The sequence below is a fragment of the Lipotes vexillifer genome, unplaced genomic scaffold (genome assembly GCF_000442215.2).
Source record: "Lipotes vexillifer unplaced genomic scaffold, Lipotes_vexillifer_v1.1 scaffold395, whole genome shotgun sequence".
Lineage (NCBI taxonomy): Eukaryota > Metazoa > Chordata > Mammalia > Artiodactyla > Lipotidae > Lipotes > Lipotes vexillifer.
Window position 1 is genome coordinate 8170927 of NW_006797390.1, and position 20534 is coordinate 8191460.

A 20534-nucleotide genomic window follows, 5' to 3' on the forward strand; every position below is an offset into this window, starting at 1 on the left:
TAAACATTTATGGATCTACTTTTAGAGCCTCGGAAATTTGAATCATTGTTTGAAAACTGGTGAAGAAAAGGCCAAGCAAAACAATAGACCCATTGTAGTAATCAGTGTCTCTGAAGAACTGGCACAAAGGGATACAAAAGATATATTTTGTTTTTCAAAAAGCAAGTTTGGTGTTAAATCTCAAAGTTCAATATTCAGTGTCCGGCCATTAGGGATTTTTATATTAATGGATCCGTGGGGCTCTGTAGCTAACTTGACTGTCTTTTTGTTCTCCCTTCTGAACCAAGAGTAGAGAATAAAGCAGATAAAACTTTCCAGTTTAAGAGCTTATGGGTGAATAAATGGGCACTTTTTTGCTACAGACTATAATTTACTGAAGGAAAAGTAGTGATTATTACCAACCCCTTATCATCCGCTAGCAGTGTGTCTGTGATCAGAGGGAGAGGCTTCCTGGGTCGCCCCACACACTGTGGCCCAGCACCAGACCGTCCTTGATAAACCTAATGACACAGGGTTCTTTCTTGGATTGGAAGCAAGTAGACAGTTTAAAGTGAAGTGTCCTGTCGCCTTGCTGGTTCAGGCACTCTCCCTTTTGGGAAGGCTTTTCTATAGGGATGGGGAGCAGAACCGTTCAGGCTACAGAGCATCCAGGTTTGGTCTTGGTGTCTCTTTCCCAGCCTTCAATAGTTGCTGTTTACGAGCATCGTCAGCCCACGTGGGACAGGAGGTGTAAATTAATTTTGTGCATTATATGGTCTAATACGAACCTAGTGGACCATTGCTAAGATGTTTGATTTAGGCATTGTCCTTGTCAAGCTTATAAATAAATGTGTCTTTGACTAAGCTGTGACCTTATTCTTCCCCAGGAGGGGAAAGAGAATACCTGTTTGGGTTGGCATTTGGCCACACTGCAAGTTGAGCCACGGTGGGTGCAGTGTCTGAAAATGACACTATTACAGTATAATTATGAAAGCACAGCTCCTTGGCCCAGTCTTTAGACACCAGAACGTTTGTTTAGAAACAGTGGGGAAAGTCACTCTGACATTGTAAGCATGTAAGAAACTCGGCAATTCTTTCTGACTATCTTGGCTGTGTGGTGGATGACACGGTAGCACTTTTTGTATGATCACAGCAGAGCTGATTCCATGTTGTGAACTGCCTTGAGGGAGGTGAGGATTGATTTCTATCTTAGAAAATAAAGTTCCCCCAAAATAAAACAGAGTAGCAGCATCTTGTAACAAATTATTTTATTTTGTTGTATGTTAGGAACAGGCAGGGAATGGCCAGATTAGTCCAGGCCTCAGGTTTTGAGTTGGAAGGTGAAGGGGCCAGCGGGGAGGGGAGGGAGAGAAGGGAGAGTAAGTTTGAGTGTTAAGAGTGTCACTGCTATTCTTCAGTTGTTTGTGCCCACTCCCTTTGGAGTTCCACAGGGGATCAGTTCTCTGAAAACGCCCCTGAGGAAGGATTAGGGGGAGCAGAGGACAGCAGACTCTTGTGGAGGGAAGGGGTGGGCATGGTGGCTGGCAGGTGTGGGGTTCAGCTGTGCTGCTGGCCACAGGGCCGTTGATGTCAGAGTGGGAGCCACAGGTAGACATGCTCCTGTATCCTTCCTTGCATCTTCTTGGCTCAGCAGAAGCAGGTTCGATTTTAGGCTTAAGTGATTTTGTGGTGTGAGCTCACTGGGCTGAGACACGTGATTAGGAGCAGAGTGAAGACACACACTTTTTCGGAGGGGCCTCCACGCTCCCGATCCCTCTCCTTTAGAGTCTGATGGGGGCCTGACGGCGAGGAAAGGGCGGACCTGGAGGGCAGGAGGGCTGAGCCCCTTTGCCGGCTCCGCAGCGTTGGTCATGAGCTCCCAGGTGGCAGGCTGCGGGGACAGGCAGGACTGCGCGTCACCTTTGCGGGGGGTGCTGGGGTTTGCCGCCTCGTTTATGAAGTGCTTTGGGTCATTTCCTGTGATCCTCACGGCTTCCTCACCCAGCGATCGAAGCACTCGGGTCCTTGTTCTATAAACGCAGACGCGGAGGCTTGAGGACTCTGTCATCACTTCAGGCTCGCGCAGCGGGTCAGTGGCGGAGCCCCGAGGCCCTCGGCGCCCGAGCTCTCCTCCGCTGGCCGGGCTTGCCGTGGCGGGGGAGCGGCGGGGGCGGGAGGCCTCGGCAGAAGGCGCAGAGGTGCGGCTCCGTGTCCCTTCCCACCGGCGGGGACATCAAGTATAGAACTGGTCTTTAACACGACAGGGGTTTTCAGAGGTTAAGTCTGTGGTGGAGGATGCAGGAGGCGTGGGGCGTCCGTATGGGTGGGACTTCAGCCCCCTCACCCTACCTTTAGCCAGATAGAAACAGAGCTTGAAAGCACTCTGTTTGGGTATTTTCTGTGACTTCATTTCATTTGCTCTTCCCTTTTCCCAAGAAAAGTCCTGTCCCCCATCCCCTGCCTTTAAAAACATGTTTTTCCTCAATCAAGTTCTTAAAACCTCAGAATATAGGACATTATACCTTGGAATGTTATTTGTCTTTCTAAAGATAAGGTATTTTTTCTCATTATCAGCCAGTGTGGTAAGAGATAGTTGTCAGTATTGCTCAGTTGACATTAAACTCAGGCGTATTTGCTAATATTCTTCCAGGTCTGGGAAGGTCGGTGGCGAGTAATCCCTCATGATGTGCTGCCCGACTGGCTCAAGGATAACGACTTCCTCTTGCATGGACACCGGCCCCCTATGCCTTCTTTCCGGGCCTGTTTTAAGAGCATTTTCAGAATACACACTGAGACAGGCAACATCTGGACACACCTCTTAGGTATGTAACAGCAGTGATACAATGTGATCATTCTGCTTCTCCCCCCACCAGTGTAATTGAGGGCAAGGACGGAACTTAAAAAATGTATTTTGGATTTGCCATTTTTGCTTTCTGGATTTCTAATGATGAAGTTTCTCAGTGGTTGTCTCTGTGGTAGTCCTCGCTGACACGATGATTTTATTATAGCTAGGTTGTATTTCTCTCTACTAGATTTTCAGACATGTCCTTAAACCAGGCAAAGGAAAAGGCACTGTACAGAATGGGTTATAATGTTTTAATGAGCATGGAGAGGAAGGGAGTTACTTAATAGAAGTAAGCTGATTTTTGAAAGTCATTACTTAGAATATTCACAATTCAATTTCAGTTTGTCTTGAAGCAGAATGTGATCTATGATATTTCTCTCCATTATCATTGCACATTAAAGAAAGAATGCAGTGGGGGAGAGAACAGTCTTTTCAACAGATGGTGTTGGGGAAAACTGAGTAACTAGTATGCAAAAGAATGAAGTTGGACTCCTAATTCACACCATATAGAAAAATTAAGATGGATCAAAGACCTAAACATAAGAGCTAAAACTATGAACCCATGAGGAGAGAACATAGACGTAAATCTTTATGACCTTGGATTAAGTGACAGTTCCTTAGAATTGACACCTAAAGCATAAGCAGCCAAAGGAAAAATAAATTGGACTTGATCGAAATTAAAAACTTGGGACTTCGCTGGTGGTCCAGTGGTTAAGAATCCGCCTTCCAATGCAGGGGACACAGGTTCAGTCCCTGGTCGGGGAACTAAAATCCCACACGCCGTGGGGCAACTAAGCCCGCATGCTGCAACTACTGAGCCCACACGCCACAACTAGAGGGAAGCCCACACGCTGTTAACTAAGACCTGACACAGCCAAATAAATAAATAAAATATTTAAAAAAAATTTTAAACTTTTGGGACTTCCCTGGCAGTACAGTGGTTAAGACTCCACAGTTCCAATGCAGGGGGCATGGGTTCGATCCCTGGTCGGGGAACTAGGATCCCACGTGCTGTGCAGCGTGACCAAAAAATAAAAAAAACTTCTGTATGTCAAAGGACATTATCAAGAAAGCAGAAAGGTAACCCACAGAATGGGAGAGAATATTTGCAAATCATATATCTGGTAAGGGTCTAGTGAAGAATTCTTACAACTAAACAATAAAAAGACAGCTCAGTTTTAAAAGTGGGGAAAGCGTCGGAATAGACACACAGTGGCCAGTGAACACACGGAAAGATGCTCAACATCCTGAGTCATTTGAGGGAGGTGCAGTGAGATACCACTTCACAATCACTAGAATGGCTGTTATCAAGAAAATGGAAAATACCAAGTCTTTGCCAGGATGTGGAAAGGTTAGAACTCACGTGCGTTGCTGGTGGAAGGTAAAGTGGTGCAGCCCACAGAAAATACTTTGGCAGCTCCTCAGAAAGTTAAACGGAGTTACTGGCAGTTTTAATTCTAGGTGTATATCCAAGAGAATTGAAAACATGTTCACACAAAAACGTGTACATGAATGTTCTTAGCATTATTCATAATAATGCCGAAAGTGGAAACAACCTATGTATCAGCTGACGGGTGAATAAAATGTGGTATATCCATATAATGGCCACAGAAGGGGTGAACTGCTGATAATGTGCTACAACATGGGTGGGCCTTGAAAATATGCGAAGTGGAAGGAGCCGGACACAAAGGCCAAGTGTGGTATGATCCATATACATGAAATACCCAGAATGGGGAAACCCATAGAGACAAAAAGTAAATTAGTGGTTGCCTAGGGTTGTCTCGCGGGGAATGGGAGATGGCTGAACAGGTATAGGACTTCTTTTTGGGGTAATGAAAATGTTCTAGAATTAAATAGTGGTGATGATGGCACAGCCTTCTGAATATACTGAATAGTCTGGCCTTACCCGATTTGATGTACATTTCTTATCCCGCATTTGATTTCCACTGTGACTGCAAGTTCCAGACTGCTAGTGCAGTGAGAGTAGAATAGACAGTCAAGTTTGTCGCTGACTTCTACTCGAGGGTAAATGCTTTATTAAATGGATCAAACAGAATCACTTAGTAGATGTTTAGCTTCTTAATTTCTGTGCCTGTCTTGTGTTAAGTGGCCTTTCCCTAGGCAATAAGAACATGGTATCTCACTGTGAAGAACAGTTTAAAAACTGGTTATGAAATGGCCCAAATGGGCATTTCACTGTCCTTAACTCCCCAGTCTGTTGGGCCAACGGGTGAGGACCAGAGAAGCATAAGGTTCCTTGACAGCTATTGGTGGAGAGAAGCTGTATTTCCTAGCAGAGTTTGGAGGTCTCAGCATTCACTGCAAAGGAAAATGCAGAATATGGGCCTTTGAAACCTGGGCTACAGCATAAGTGCCAAAAGCTTTGTAAATGAAATTTCACATGGGATCTAGAGGTAGAAGTGGGTTTTTCTACTTTTTTAGTTTAATCTTTTTTTTTTTTTTTAACATCTTTATTGGAGTATAATTGCTTTACAATGGTGTGTTAGTTTCTGCTTTATAACACAGTGAATCAGCTATATGCATACATATATCCCCATATCTCCTCCCTCTTGCGTCTCCCTCCCACCCTCGCTATCCCACCCCTCTAGGTGGTCACAGAGCACCGAGCTGATCTCCCTGTGCTATGCGGCTGCTTCCCGCTAGCTATCTGTTCTACGTTTGGTAGTGGATATAAGTCCACGCCACTCTCTTCTAGTTTTTTGAGAAGTAGCAGGCATTGTCTGTTTTCTTTTTTGGATTAGTAGTAAGTTACTCTGTATACTGAGTTTGTGAAACTGAGGAGCATATGATACCAACAGTATTTGGAGTAGACCAGCATTTTGGATAAGGTTCAGTTATTTGGAAAAATTTGGAAAGTTCTCATGGAACTTTCGATTTGGATGTCAGGATTGAAAACACAATCAGTGTATAACACTTCAGTATATCTTCAAAAGGATAATCCTTTCTCTCTTCCCGTACTCTTTCCTAGGTTGTGTATTCTTCCTGTGCCTGGGGATCTTTTATATGTTTCGTCCAAACATCTCCTTTGTGGCCCCCCTGCAAGAGAAGGTGGTCTTTGGATTATTCTTCTTGGGGGCCATTCTCTGCCTTTCTTTTTCGTGGCTCTTCCACACAGTCTACTGCCACTCAGAAGGGGTCTCCCGTGTCTTCTCTAAGTAAGTATCTGCAAAGTCCATATTTGATCAGTGATGTAGAGTCCATGGGCGAGGGGAGAGCTTCCAGCAGAGGTGGCAGAACCCTTGATACCATCCGCTGGGAACTTCGATCGGAACCTGTAGCAGGCAGTAATTTCTAACATTAAATGGATTTTTTTTTTCTGTCCTAGACTGGATTACTCTGGCATTGCTCTTCTGATTATGGGAAGCTTTGTCCCTTGGCTTTATTATTCTTTCTACTGTAACCCACAACCGTGCTTCGTCTACTTGATTGTCATCTGTGTGCTGGGCATCGCAGCCATTGTCGTCTCCCAGTGGGACATGTTCGCTACCCCGCAGTACCGGGGGGTGAGAGCAGGTAAGAGCTCGCCGAGGGCCCACGCTGGACCCGCGTCTATTTGCCAGGCTTCGTTAAAGGGTCACTGTTGCCCAAGCATTACGTGAGGTACTTGTGATGCAAAGATGGAGAAATCACAGTTCCTGTTCTCGAGGGCCTCGTAATGTAGTAGGGGTGTCAGAGTGGAGCGGGTGCTGAGCTATTGCAGTTGACATATTTGGGGCAATACAGTGTACATGAGTTCAGGCCCATACACTGTCCTTAGGGCTGTGGCTCCGTAACCTTTGTAAAATAATGATTCCTCTTTCTCAGCTCAAGGTGTACTTTTTATAGTGATTAGTTCTTCTTTTTGTTGTCGTTTTTTGTTTTGTTATGTATTTTCATTTTATTAAAAAAATTATTTTTTCCTATGTATTTTCATTTTAAAATGTGTAAAAAAAAAAGTCTTCACTCCCAACTGATTGTGTTCTAAAGAGGCACCACACATTTTTTCTGATGTAGAGATAAAGAGGCTTTTTGTGTTTAGGATAATGCCTGTTTCGTTGGAGATCAGTGGAAAGCCAAGAGCCCCTTCCTGTGTGAGTACTTCCTGTGTGAGGGCCTAGACTGGTGACTGACCCCTCGGAGCCAGGGCTGTGTCTTCAGTTTTCTACCCACCCAGTGTCAAACCCAGTACCTCCTGAGAATGAACAGGAAGTATTAGAAGGAATACTTTTCCTTTCGACCTTTTTGTTTTAAACCATTTTGTATCAGAGTCTAAGCCACAGTTTATCTGCAGTTACCTAGAAGGTTAGAAGTTAGAATTAGCTTTGTGTTAATGAGCACTGTTGTAACTCTGTCCTCTTCCCTTTTGAGGATTTCTTTGAGCACATGAGCAGTGGTCAGGGTTGGCTCCCCGGTTGGTGTTACCTAACCAGACCTGGGTCTGCTTGCCGTGCCAGTCTGCTGACGCTGGCTTGTGGTGGAGGACAGTGCAGCGTTTATGTTATAAGGCGCCAGACGAGGAGTCCGCGGTTTCCCCAGCGGTGCCCAGCTGTGGTGTTCAGCCCGGAGCACGAGAGATGGGAACGCTCCGGCTGAGTGGCGCTGCATGGCCTGCGGTCTGTGCGCGTCAGAGGGACCACGTTCCTGAGCCTTTGGCTTTGGGAATGATGGGCACGACCACGAGCAGCCTCCGCTTAGCGCGTGGAGGAGAAGCGCAGCGAAGAGGCAGGAGCCCCGTGCTTTCGGGGGCTGGGGCAGGACGCAGCGCGCCAGCGCTGCCCTCGCCCCGCCCTTGGGGATGCCCGTGTCTTCCACGAGTGTGCACTCGGCACTGGTGCCTACGTGTTGGTGCACATCGGTGGGCGCTTGCTTGTAGCGTCCAAAGCAAGTAATAGGCACCTTGTTTTTGAGAAAGCTTATTACCAGATGGTGGTTTGTTTGGCAAAGGTCATTCTTACCTGTGTGTCAGAACATGGGAGCAGCTCCTGGCTGCTGAGGGACGTCCCTGTGGTGCTTTGTTGGCCCACACCCTTCACAGTGGTTTTAGATCCGCGTTACCTTTAAACTTTTTTGCATCGTGACACTCTCTGTTACAACCCTAAACATGTCTTATTTTATATATATATATATATAAATTATAAAACTTGGACAGAATGGCACTTAACCCTCCACTTGACACAGTCTGATTTTTTAAAAATATTTCTTGTTTTACTCTAGTTCATTAAAAAAAAAAGGCTCATCCAGACTCAGTTTGTCTCATAACCTAGGTCATATCCAGCAGTGTTTGAAAAACACTGCTGTAGAGGGTTTTGAGGGCAGTCGGCTGTGGTGGAGCCTTGCTGACAGACTGTATCTGACCGGTGCTCTGGGGCCCTCTCCCTTCCTCATCCCCACCTCCATCCTTTCCACCCTAGTGTCCCCCCAGGAATGTCTGGTGCCTCAAAGGGAAGATGAAATATGTAAAACTGCTCTGTACTGTGTCTTTAAAGTATCTGTGTCTTTAAAGAAGCAGCATTTAGGGGTGCTTTGAGCAAACCCCTAGAGCTGTCTGTTTCTAAAACACTCAGCAGCATAATTCCAGACCCCTTGAAGACTGCTGACTTGTCAAGCTCAGCCTTTCTCAGCAGGAGGCTCTTTGCATTTGTAAATAGATCTCCTTTTTAGAACTTGGATGTGCTGTCTTGCGTGTCAGAATCACAGAGTTTGAAGAACCTTCATTTTCCCTTTGACCAAAAAGCTGATGTTGTTGCATCCTGCTGTGCAATACTCAGTTTACAGAATCACTGGTGCTGTGCCAGAGTCCTTCCTCGTTTTCACTGTGTTCTTACGATTCCCAGGAGTGTTCTTGGGCCTTGGCCTGAGTGGCGTCATTCCCACCTTGCATTTTGTCATCTCGGAGGGCTTCCTGAAGGCCGCCACCATAGGGCAGATCGGCTGGTTGATGCTGATGGCCAGCCTGTATATCACGGGAGCAGCCCTGTACGCTGCCCGCATCCCCGAGCGCTTCTTTCCCGGCAAGTGTGACATCTGGGTGAGTATGGTCAGGGGTGGTCAGTGTCTGTCCGTCCATCTGTTAGTGGGTTATTGGCAGAAGGGGAAGTGGAATAACTGAGGAAGGTTCAGACTCAGAATCCAGATACGTGTATCCTAGCCCTCAGTGTCCCTCATGATTTGTGTCTCTCTGGACAGTAAGTACGGTGCTGACTAGTGTTTATTGGTAACTGACGTGCGGTGGTGCCTGGCACAGAGCTGCGGGAGCACTTTACAGGGACGGCCTCGTTAGATACACTGGCCCCGTAAAGTGTAACAGCTGCTGTCAGTGCCTTCACTTGACAGCTTGGGAGACGAGGCTTCGGGAGATTAGGTAGCTCCTTATCCAGCACCCCTGCCCGTTAGGTGGCAGGAGTGGAGTTTCATTCTGCGCCCCTGCGCCCCGCACTGTGCGGCAGCTCCTCCGGTCCTTCTTCGTCTGGTTTCCTCGCATGTGAGATGAGGGTGACCGGCCAGGTTTTCACCAAGGTCCTTTTTGAAGCCAGAATTCAGTGATTTGCAATGAGGGACTGATAACACGTGTCCGGCTGGAAGAGGAGGTAGGGTAACTAAATGTGGTTAATGGTAAGAAAGGGGGAGGGGCAGAAAACACAAGGGACCAATAGACGGGCACTCTTGTAACTGAAGGTGGCCTGAGGCATGTCAACAGTGCGGTGCTGTCTGACGTGGGATCTGACCTTCCGGGATTCTGCTCCTCATGCAGCTACTGATGATCACAGAGTGAGCTGGTCCTCTGTCTCTTCAAAGCTTAGCTATTCATATAAAAGAAAATGCTAATTTAGGTCATCTTTGGAACTTCAAATGATCAAACTTATCCTTCTGAGATTGCCTTATCATGGTTTTGACATTGATGTGGAGAACTTTTCACACCCCTCCCCAGCTTTTTGGAAAATGAATCCCCTTTGGTTTCCTAGGAAGTATTTCTTGGGAAGTGGCTTATGGTTCCCTCTAGTTTACACTTCTAAAATCAATGTCTTTCCCTTGATAATTAGTTTTGCCATTTTTCATGTTGAGACTATAATGAGAGAATAGTGTAAGTTTTGAAGTGATACTTGGTACACTGAGCAATAACCCCCTTTGATATGAACTAGCATTCAACAGAGCAAGTTAAATCAGAACCATCACATGCTTGTAGACCAGCTTCTGACTCGAGAAGGGAGTAAAAGGCCCTGCTTTCCTAGTCCTTTTAAAAAATAATAATAATAATAATAAATAAGTTTATTTATTTATTTTTGGCCGCATTGGGTCTTCGTTGCTGTGCGCAGTCTTTCTCTAGTTGCGGCGAGCGGGGGCTACTCTTCGTTGCACTGCACGGGCTTCTCATTACAGTGGCTTCTCTTGTTGCAGAGCACGGGCTCTAGGTGTGCGGGCTCAGTAGTTGTGGCACATGGGCTTCGTTGCTCCGCAGCACGTGGGATCTTCCCGGACCAGGGCTCAAACCCGTGTCCCCTGCATTGGCGGGTAGATTCTTAACCACTGCACCACCAGGGAAGTCCCTTTCCTAGTCTTTTTTTTAAAAAATAAATTTATTTATTTTATTTATTTATTTTGGGCTGCGTTGGGTCTTCGTTGCCGTGTGCGGGCTTTGTCTAGTTGCAGCGAGCCGGGAGGCTGCTCTGCGTTGCGGTGCGCGGGCTCCTCATTGCGGTGGCTTCCCTTGTTGTGGAGCACAGGCTCTAGGCGCGCGGGCTTCAGTAGTTGTGGCGCGTGGGCTTAGTTGCTCTGCAGCATGTGAGATCTTCCCGGACCAGGATTCAAACCCGTGTCCCCTGCGTTGGCAGGTGGATTCTTAACCACTGCGCCAGCAGGGATGTCCCCCTCTACTAGTCTTTTGATGTCGTATCTTCATGTAATTCTGGCGTCTTAGAGCTGAAGGAAACTCTAGCCACCAGGTATTTTGACCCTCTACCCCATCCTGGAAGTCCCTTTGTTTCCTAGGAGAGCAGCATTTAAATGATGTCCTAGTCCATGACAGCAGTGAGGGAAACACCCCTGTGTCTGACCGTCGCCTGCTGCTCGGCATCACGGGGTCCTCAGGGCTTTGTGGCCTGTTGGCAGCACCTGCCCCGAGTCCGCCAAGTGCCCAGTGTCAGGCGTGCATGTGTTCATGTCTCGAGCTTCGGGCCGCAGCTTGATTTCTGTGGGGACAGCTGGCCTTCAACTCAGCAGAACGCGATATGCCTGCTGGATGCTCCGAGGTCTGTGGATGCCTGGAATCTGAGCTGTGGCATCCACTCCCGCCCCCTGCTCAGCGTAAATGATCTTCGGGACCTTCTGCCAACGTTTAACAATGTGTCTCTCTCCCCCCACACCCCGCCCCGCTCCAGTTTCACTCCCATCAGCTCTTCCACATCTTCGTGGTGGCCGGCGCTTTCGTTCACTTCCACGGCGTCTCGAACCTCCAGGAGTTCCGCTTCATGGTCGGCGGAGGCTGCAGTGAAGAAGATGCACTGTGATACCTGCTGCTGGCCGGGGACTGACGCTTACCCAGGGCCTGCGGCGCCTGCAGGCCTCCCTCACTGGCCGGCGACGCCAGTACCGGAGGAGCCCCAAGCCCTGGCAGCCTCGTGGGCTTTGTGACGCCCCAGAGGGCTCCAGGTGGTCTGCGACTGGGAAGAGAAAACAAAAATAAATCCCACCTCAGAGGTGGACAAGAGGAGGGACGACCCGGACCCTGCCTTGTTCTTGGGTCTGCGGCGCGAGGGCACCGTGAGACCCGGGCAGGCCGGCCCCTGGCCCGTGTCCTGCTTCTCTGTAGAGGTCGCGGCGCAGTTTAGCTGGAGGCTTGTTCTCCCCCCTCCCTCCTGAAAACAGTAACGCAAACCAGCTCCGGTGAACATTTATATCCTGTAAGGGGTGGGGTGTGCTTTTGGCAGAACAGAGAAATTAATGTAAATAAGATTTCTAACTTACTGTTTAAATAAAAATTTATATAAATGTTTAAAACATAGGGGTAGGGGAGGGAGGGACGATTTTTGTATAGAATGAAACACGCAAGTACCACACACTGTTTCAATTTTGCACAAGCGACTGCAGGATGATCAGGTGACAGCCCCAGAATGTATAATGCCTTGTGCACCAGGGTGCCTTCTGAAGGCTGGCATACCTTGGGCCCTGGTGGGGCAGAGCCTACGGCCCAGCCCGGCAGTCTCATGGCCGCTCTCGCACCTGAGAGCCCTCGGGAGCCCCGAGGTGGACGGGAGCAGCGTGCGTTTTCTCAATGGAAACAGCGCGTGAAAGGCTAACGGGATGTGTTAGACCAAGGCTCTAGTGACTGTGTCATTAGAGAGAGCCACCTACTTGGGAAAATCACTTAGGCTGGCAGAGGGGCGGTGGGGGGGGGGGCACTGTTGGCGCAGGGGCCCGTCGCAGCGCTTCCTGGCGTCCTCTTCACCTCGGTGGGGCGGGGTGAGGGTGTTCCGTGTCTCTGCTGTGGAGCTCTGGACCACCCTGTACGTCCTCCTCCATGAAACTACCCTTCCTCCCCCGGGGAATAAAAATCGACCTTTCCTGGCATCATAGTTCCTGGCATGGAGCCAGCCACAGAGGGATTCCAGGTGCCCCTGACACATTTACGTGGGTGACAGAGCGTTTGCCTGTGGTGCTGTCCTGGTGACCCTGGGTGGCAGGTGCATCACCTCTCCACGAACAGGAAAGCCAGCGGCATGCCCCTAAAGCAGAGCCCACTGCCCCGCCAGTGCCCGAGTGGCCAGCACCCCAGGACCCCACTTTTCAGGGCTAGTGTGGTGGCGAGTCTTACAAGGAAATGCTATGTTATTGCCATGGGGTCTGGCCAGATCCTGGAAGCTGTTAAGTCTTTGAAGGGCTGCTTGAAGTGAAAAAGGCTGCTCATGTCCCAGAGGTGCCCTGTTAGGGTGTCAGAGGGCGGTAGGGGAGGGTCTGGCTCACGGAATCCTGACCTGGGCTCATGGGAGGGCCATCAGAATAAGCCTTGAGTCCAGTTTCTTACTCGCAGCCAAGATTTCAGGCGGTTGAACTACATCCTCGGGGTGGCGGGGGCCAGCAGTGAGCATCGAGGCCCTGAGCGTGGGGGCCGGCAGCCTCCAGGGGGTGTCTGGGGGTATGGGCGGGGCCTCCTGTTTATTCAGTGTGGGGGGTTTTTCCTTGGCTATACTCCTCCTTTCCCGCCCCTTCCAATCTCCAGCAAAAGCTGGGAGCCAGCAAGAAAGAATCCACTGAAGAACTTGCGAAGGACTTGCGAGTGTTTTGATTCTGAGTGAGGTCACTGCCCCGGGTGCCGGGTGGGCTCGGCGAAAGACTCAGTGGGTGAGCTGGTGCCGTGCCGGCAGAAGGATGAGCGGCGTCACTCCCATGGGGAAGCCCAGCCCAGCAGGACGGGCCCCCTCGGGAGGAAGCACCCTTCGCTTCATGAAGCAGCAGCACGTATCAGAAGCCGCACTTGCTCTTCGGTCACGCACCTCGGGGGACAGGGCGTGTGTCTGCACAGCCCTGTGACGCCACCAGCAGAAGCGGCAGTCCAGGGCCCCGGTCGCCCCACACTCCAAAGGAGGAGCGGAATCTGGCTCAACATAGCACAAACCCTTAGGAAAATGAAGCTGACGCCACTCAAGACATCCTCCAGTAGCAGCCCCCGCTCGCTCTGGGGAGCGTGGCGGCGTGTACGCCCATCCACGGGTGTGTCTGCAGCTCCTACCCCGCCGTTCACGCATGTCTCAGCTCGCTGAGAACTCTCACAGGTTGGCGCCTGGATGCCTTACTCTCAGCAGGCAGAGGCTTGCTTGCTCTGTGCAGATTTTAATTTTCTTTTTGGGTCCTCGGCTGGTTAGGACCGCTAACAGCTTCATCCTTTCACCATTAAATAGTGGCCTTTTCAGTATTTTCCCCCTTACCGTTTATATAAGTTGCCGAAGCCACAAAGCACAATTTTGGGGATCGTAGAGGGTTGGGATTCCAGAAGGGCATTTATGTGATGGTTCCATTCACCATGGGATTTCCCTACTTGCTGTATTGCTCACCTTCTAATAAAAAGAACCAAATGCAATATGAACTTTGTTGTTGTTTTTTTTTACTGCCTCAACTTTCCTTTCCATAGCTTTTGGTACTTCTTACTTGAAGCCTGAACTTAGTCACTGAAGCTTAAATTTTCGGAAATGTCGCAGTCTGAGTGCTGAAGACCGTTCTGAAAAAGCTCTCCGTGGACTAACTTTTCAACAAGTTAAGATCTTGTGGAATTATTAATAGAATTCTTTGGCCACTAGGGGTAGTTTCTGTACTGAATAGAGTATCTGAGGACATTTGGGGGGGGGGGTGTGTACTCAGTTGGGCTACCAACTGTTTGAAAGTTATATTGTATACTGTCACTTCCACATATAATGTTGAGAGTTCGCGCAAGTTGAAAATTCTCGCAATTTTAGATAGCCTTGTAATTTGTGTATTTTGCATTTCCATTTAATTTTCTTAATGTGTTATAAGGCAGGCAGGATAGTAATGCGTTAATAAAGATGGTGCAGTTTAAAAAGCAAAGTGCTTACGCCCAACTCAGATTTTCCCAGCCTTCATGCTTTCATCATAACTGGGGGTACCAGGTGTAGAATGGAGGGGAGAGCTAGCTCTAAGGGGCAGTTCTTAATTTATTGTTAAAGTTACAGAAATACTGCCTAAGGAGTGCCTCATGCAGAGGGATCTGTTAAAGGCCTCAGTGCCTCATCTAACTGTAAGCAGCACTCACCGAGCACGTCTGTGTTATTTCACTCTTGTTTTATAGGTGAGGAGGCTACAAGGGGTAGGTCTGACGCCCATGCCAGCATTCTTTACACGAAAAAGAACACCGGATTAAAGGGTCTCATGTATATTGACCCGAAGGTTGGGCGTTTGTTAGCCCTTCCATGTAATTTGAGAAAAGAGAGGAAATCCCAACCCTTTTGCCTTAGGTAAATTTAGTTTTTTTGGGGAATTTCCAGTGTTTGGATGAATTCTCATTTTAAATGTAGAAATAACTTGAGGGTCTTTGCGTAGGTCACCTGGGAATGGGAACTGGTGGCGTCCTGTTCTTGGTGACAGTCCTCGAGGCCTACAGACACCCCCTGCTTTTCTGTAGTCCTTTGCTGAGCTGGAAGGCTTTCTCAGCGATGGAAGGAAGGATAGGGATGTGTTTGAATCTGGGCCGACGGTTGCTAGGGTTCTGCGGCCTGGAGACGGCTCCAGGTGCCGTTGCTTCCGAATCACCCCAGGAATAACCCCTGGTCTCCAGAGGGGTCTGCTTAGCACGGAGCACTGACCCCAGTCCCTGTGTCCCGCTGGAGGGGTTTCCCCACCTTCAGCTGCCTGCCTTGGGGCAAACAAGCCCTACTTTCTGCAGTGATGGCAGATGTCCAGCCACGCGGGAGGGGAGGCCTCTCACCGCTGCCCTGGCCTGGGGACAGCGCCTGGGCCTGCTGGGACCCGGCCCCGCTTTCTCACCTGGGAGCCCAGCTCCCCGAGGTCAGCATCCCTCAGATGAGCCGATGCTGGGATTGGCGAGCATCTTTGCCAACCTCTTGCTCTCATTCCTCCTCCGTGTTTGCTTCTTTGACTTCGAGAGGTGTCTGCTCCCTTGCCCTCCCAAACCTAAACTCCACGTGGCGTTGTGAAGCGGTGGTTGGAGCCTTTTACCTGACAGCAGCACTTCCATTAAAATACACACATTACTAGGCAGGCTTAGGAGTTAGTGTATCCCTGCCCTGAGGAAGGCGCTGGCAGCACCTTGCACTCTCGGTCTCCCAAGAGGTGATGGTGTTTATAGGAAAAGGGATTTCAGGACTCTGTCCCCAGAATCTTGTCATCGATTAAATGGCTTTGGTTTTAACTTTGTTCCTCAGAAATCAAGGTGATGGCTCTTTAGCTTGAGCCAGGCTGCCCCCTGCTGTCCTTTGGGGGTGGTTAGAACCATAGTGTGTCAAACGGTTTTTGCTTCCGTTGGTTCTGAAAGGGAGTTCAGGCCTTACAGTCCACTCCTGGCCATGCGGAGACGGGGGTGAAGCAGACGAAGCCAGGAGTTGCCCCAGCACTTCCTAAGTTTGGTTTTCATTTAGTTAATTTTTACATTAAAATCATTTTATTATTTTTTTTAAGTTTAATTTATTTATTTTTGGCTGCATTGGGTCTTCACTGCTGCACACGGGCTTTCTCTAATTGTGGCGAGCAGGGGCTACTCTTCTCTGCGGTGTGCGGGCTTCTCATTGCAGTGGCTTCTCGTTTCAGAGCACAGGCTCTAGGCGCGTGGGCTTTGGCAGTTGTGGCTCACGGGCTCTAGAGCTCAGGCTCAGTAGTTGTGGCGCACGGGCTTATCTGCTCCGCGGCATGTGGGATCTTCTCAGACCAGGGCTCGAACCCATGTCCTCTGCATTGGCAGGAGGATTCTTAACCACTGTGCCACCAGGGGAGTCCCTCATTTTTTAAATTTTTGGCTGCGTTGGGTCTTTGTTGCGGCGCGCAGGCTTTCTCTAGTTGTGGCGAGCCGGGGCTCCTCTTCGTTGCGGTGCACGGGCTTCTCACTGTGGCGCCTTCTTTTGTTGTGGAGCACGGGCTCTAGCCGCGCAGGCTTCAGTAGTTGTGGCACGCGGGCTCAGTAGTTTCAGCGCGAGGGCTCTAGGGCATGCTTAAGCTTGGTTTTTAAATTATGTGGCTGGGACTTCCCTGGTGGCCCAATGGGTAAGACTCTGTGTTCCCAATGCAGGGGGCCTTGGTTCGATCCCTGGTCGGGGAACTAGATCCTGCATTCATGCTGCAACTAAGAGTTCGCATGCCACAGCTAAGAAGTCCGCATGCCACCACTAAAGATCCCGTGTGCTGCCACTAAGACCTGGCGCAGCCTAAATAAATAAATAAATATTAAAAAAAATTACGTGGCCAAGATAGTTGATAAATTTGCCTGAAAAGGTTCTCCCTGGTTGGGTAGGGAACGGGACGCTGTCCTGGAGAGAGGCTGGCGGTCGGGGTCTGGGCTCGTACTGTTGCTGCAGAAGGGCGCAAGGTAGCCAAGGGCCCCAGCAGGGAGGGGCTGTTGCCACGAGGTCTCTGTGACACCAAGTGGGGAGCTGGGCTGCAGCAGCTGAGGTGGGGGGGGGGGAGATGGGCCCCCCGCTGCCTCCTCGCCCACCTGCGCCAGGTGGGCACCTGTGACCTCGCCTGTTGTTCCTGACATCCAAATGGTCATTTCTCCAGGCCCTGCGCCACGAAACACGATGCTCTGATAGATGAGAGGAGGTGACATGTAACTAGTGCCGACTGCAGGCTACGCAGTTTCAGGCTCAGTACATGAGCCTCACGTTCACGCCTCACAATACTCTTCCGATAACTTGGAGCCAGGTTTCAACTCCGAGCCTGGGTTTCCTGTTCTAGGAGCGAATAGGACCTACGGCAGAGGGTGGTTGTACGGGTTGGATGAGTTGGTGCCTGTTACTCCCACGGTGCGTTCAGCTCTCCAAGCACTGTTCTGCCTCGCAAACTGGCTGCTGAGCGAGCTGGCCTTGGCCCTCACCTTCTCTGGGGCTCGAGTTCAGCTGTCACTGGGCCACTGGTGCCCACCTCACAGGTAGATGTGGGGAACGTGACAGCAGTGAGAGTAACGTGTCCTCATGTGGAAGGCGCTTCACGAACGTCATCATGTGTTTGAAGGAGTTGGCGAGGCTGTTTGCTGGTGGGAAGCTTGCACGTGCGAGTGTGGGGGGCTGGAAGGGGGTCCCCAGAGGCCCGGCGCGCCTGGTCCTTGCTCGTCACAGGGCTGGGCTGGACCTCCTCCTGGCAGGCTGGTTAAACTCAGAGGTCGGAGGCCACCCCAGAGTTTCTGCACTGTTCCACCTTTAGTGTTGCTCCCACAGTGGGGACTGTGGTCCCTGGGGAGCCGGGTCTACGGGGGAGGAAGCCCCGGCACCGAGACCCTGAGGGAGGGGTGCCCAGATGCGTCTCCCTTCCCACTGGAGTCCGCTTTGCAAATTGCAGCGTTCCCCAAAGTTCCAACCCCAGGGACAGAGTCGGGTAGTCTCTCTTGTAGATCAGTGGCCAGAAAAAGACCAGCCTGGGACCTGGACCTCCTGGGGGCCTGGAGCTCTCAGGAGCCCCCAGACCACGCCACCGTGAAGACCCCTCTTTTTCCTGGGACCCCTCTGCTTGGCTGCAGCTGTCCCTGCCACCTCCCCTGAATTCGCATCCTCTTCCGAGGCAGCAGCTGTATAGCTCGTCCTACTGGCTTTTTCTTAGAAAGATGCAAACACTAGGGCTTTGCAAAGATGTTTTTAGAAAAAATTTTTTTTAATAGCAACAGTTCGTGGACATCATGCGTGTGGCCACGTTCACGTAAAGGACCCTGCCTTTTCTCTGTCTCTCTCTGTCTCCTGTCTCTCTGTCTCTCTCTCATGCACACGCGCACACACACACACACACACACACACACACACACACACTTTTTGAGCTGCAGCTGGGAGGCTGAGCTGGTCCCCCATCAGGCGTCTCACCCTAGGGCAGCTGTGTTTCCCGTGGGGCCCGTTCCCGCCTCCTCCCCTTTCTGCTGTTGGCCCCATTCCTCTCCTCTTTCTCAGTACGTTTAAGTCCTTGGATTCTACTGAAGACCAACCAGATTCATTAGAAAGAGTTGCCCCTTTCTTTGGCTGGGTCTGGACTCCTGGGAAAACAGACGGAACAAAACTCTTTTGTCTTGGTCCAAATTGAGTTCATGCTGGACTCCAAAGAGAAGGTAGGAGGGCAGGGAGGCTGCCCATTGAGACGCGGGGTGGACGGTACCAGGCACCCGGAAGGTCTCTGGGAGTGATTTCTGGTTCCGTCCAGCAATCTCGGTGGTGGGGAGGGACCATCAGCCCAAGACTGGGATGAGCATGGACCTGGGTGAGAACCCAAGTGTAGAGCGCTGGACCCCACTTCAGCTGCTGACTCTTTACAATGTCTCTGGAAGGGTCACTTTGTCAAAACCAGCTGGCCGGAGCAGGTGTCACCGCAGCAGCTGGGGCAGCAGTACCCAGACACCCAGAGGCAGCAGGAACAGGGGGAGTGAGGCTGAGGTGTCCGAGGTGCCGCCACAGTCCTGGGCATTCTCCTGTGAACCCAGAGCATTCACGATGGGGTGACTGCCCCAGGCAGCGGTGGCCGGGAGTCTGGAGAGGGAGCGCTGGGGCCAACTAATAGGGGCCAAGGGGCTGGGGAGAGAGGGAAGTTCCAGCAAGCGGAGGGAACACTGCCCCCTTTCTTGGACCCCTGCCTTCTAGGGGAAGGCAGAGGCTGCTCACTCAGCCCCAGAGCTGGACTCGAGCCTTCTCGCTGGCCCCAGCCTTGGACGGGCTGTGGGCTTATCCTCTTAGAAGGGCTTCAGAGAAGCCCTGGACTCTGGGAGCATCTTGGGTGTGGAGGCAGCCATGTCCGGCAAGGACGGCCCCATGTACAAGGAGCCCAGCTACGTGGTGGGTGCACAGGGCCGGTCACCAGTGGTATTATGTGCCTAACAGTTTCCTCCTACTTGCTTGGTCCACGTGGAGCTGAGTGCAGTGAGGGCCGTGTGGAGAGGCTGTGTTATAAAGCACTGAGGGCCCCGACCCTGAGAGTTGCGGCTCTCCTTGTAAAACACCCCGGGTCCCTCCCGCTGACTTAGAATCTGAATGACACGGGGCCCAGCGTGAATGCACACGTATGGGTGATTCCAGTCATCCACGGAGGTGCCCTCACAGCTGCATCCACGTGTCCAGACGCTCTCACATCTGAAGGGCACCAGCTCAGGACTGAGGGTTTGGGGATGGAGCCCCCCGCCTCAGCCCCTACCTCTGGATGGAAGGCGTGGCAGGCATCCGGTCGCCGGCGGAGCTTCCGGGAGCGCATCTTGTCACACTTGACTGTGGCGTTATGTGCAGAATTCCTTGTTAAGGTGAACACACCTGCCGACGGAGCTGATACTGGAGACTCTGGGGACCGAGCTCTGGAAGAACTAACCTCTGGTGGGACCAGCTGCCTTGGAAGCGGCTTCCGGGGTCAGAAGCGGCCCCGGGGCCCCGGGGAGGGGGAGGACAGGTAGCGATGCTCTTGGGGGAGGGGGGTGTTGGTGGCCAAAGGGAGGCTGGCCCCTGCCTCTCAAAATCTGAGCCCCTCAGTGTCATGTCCTACCCACCGCCCCTCCCTCGCCCGTACATGCTGGAGGGTCGGGAGGATATACTTGACCTCCGTAGCCCCCTGCAGGACGGGCGGGAAGACGCTGCAGTCACAGGCGGGGCCCGTCACCAGGAGGAGAAGGTTGCTGGAGGGAATCGGTCGCATCACGAATGTCCTGCGGCAGAGAGGGTGGCGTGTGGAGGTTCCTGCGGCAGCTGGACCCTGGGCTTGTAGGGGAGGCTCTTTTGGAGGCGGGTGTGAGGAGGGGCCGGGTCAGCCCGGGGGCAGCCCGGGAACCGTCCCAGCAACCGATGGGCTGCCTGGCTTATTTTCCCCAGGAGCCTTTGCAGCTGCTCTGCTCCTTTCCTAGCAGATTGGAAGCGAGGAAGCCCGAACATCTGCGGGGGGTAATTTATGTTTCTAATTGACAAGTTTAAACAACTGCCATGTTCATTAAGAGCCTGTTGTTGCCCTGGTTCTGTACCTGTCCTTCAAATGAAATCTTATTTCACAGGCTCAGGGAGAAACTCTTTACCTCAATATCATTTCTCAA

The 20534-nt window shown here is 51.0% G+C and overlaps 2 protein-coding genes across 2 annotated transcripts in view; one reads left to right on the forward strand and one right to left on the reverse strand.

Annotated features, from left to right (window-relative positions):
* Positions 1-11353, forward strand: part of ADIPOR2 (adiponectin receptor 2) — a 49755-nt gene extending 38402 nt beyond the window's left edge. The window contains exons 4-8 of the mRNA XM_007469481.1: positions 2630-2801; positions 5814-6000; positions 6171-6358; positions 8659-8852; positions 11200-11353. Coding sequence (XP_007469543.1) covers positions 2630-2801; positions 5814-6000; positions 6171-6358; positions 8659-8852; positions 11200-11328 — 870 coding nt within the window. The 3' untranslated portion in view covers positions 11329-11353. The remainder of the gene's footprint in view (positions 1-2629; positions 2802-5813; positions 6001-6170; positions 6359-8658; positions 8853-11199) is intronic.
* Positions 11354-18836: 7483 nt separating this feature from the next.
* The window catches only part of CACNA2D4 (calcium voltage-gated channel auxiliary subunit alpha2delta 4), a 91291-nt gene continuing 89593 nt past the window's right edge, over positions 18837-20534 (reverse strand). Inside the window, exons 37-39 of the mRNA XM_007469519.1 lie at positions 20044-20156; positions 19658-19740; positions 18837-18941 (exon numbers count right to left, since the gene is read on the reverse strand). Of these exons, the coding sequence (XP_007469581.1) occupies positions 18837-18941; positions 19658-19740; positions 20044-20156 (301 nt within the window). The remainder of the gene's footprint in view (positions 18942-19657; positions 19741-20043; positions 20157-20534) is intronic.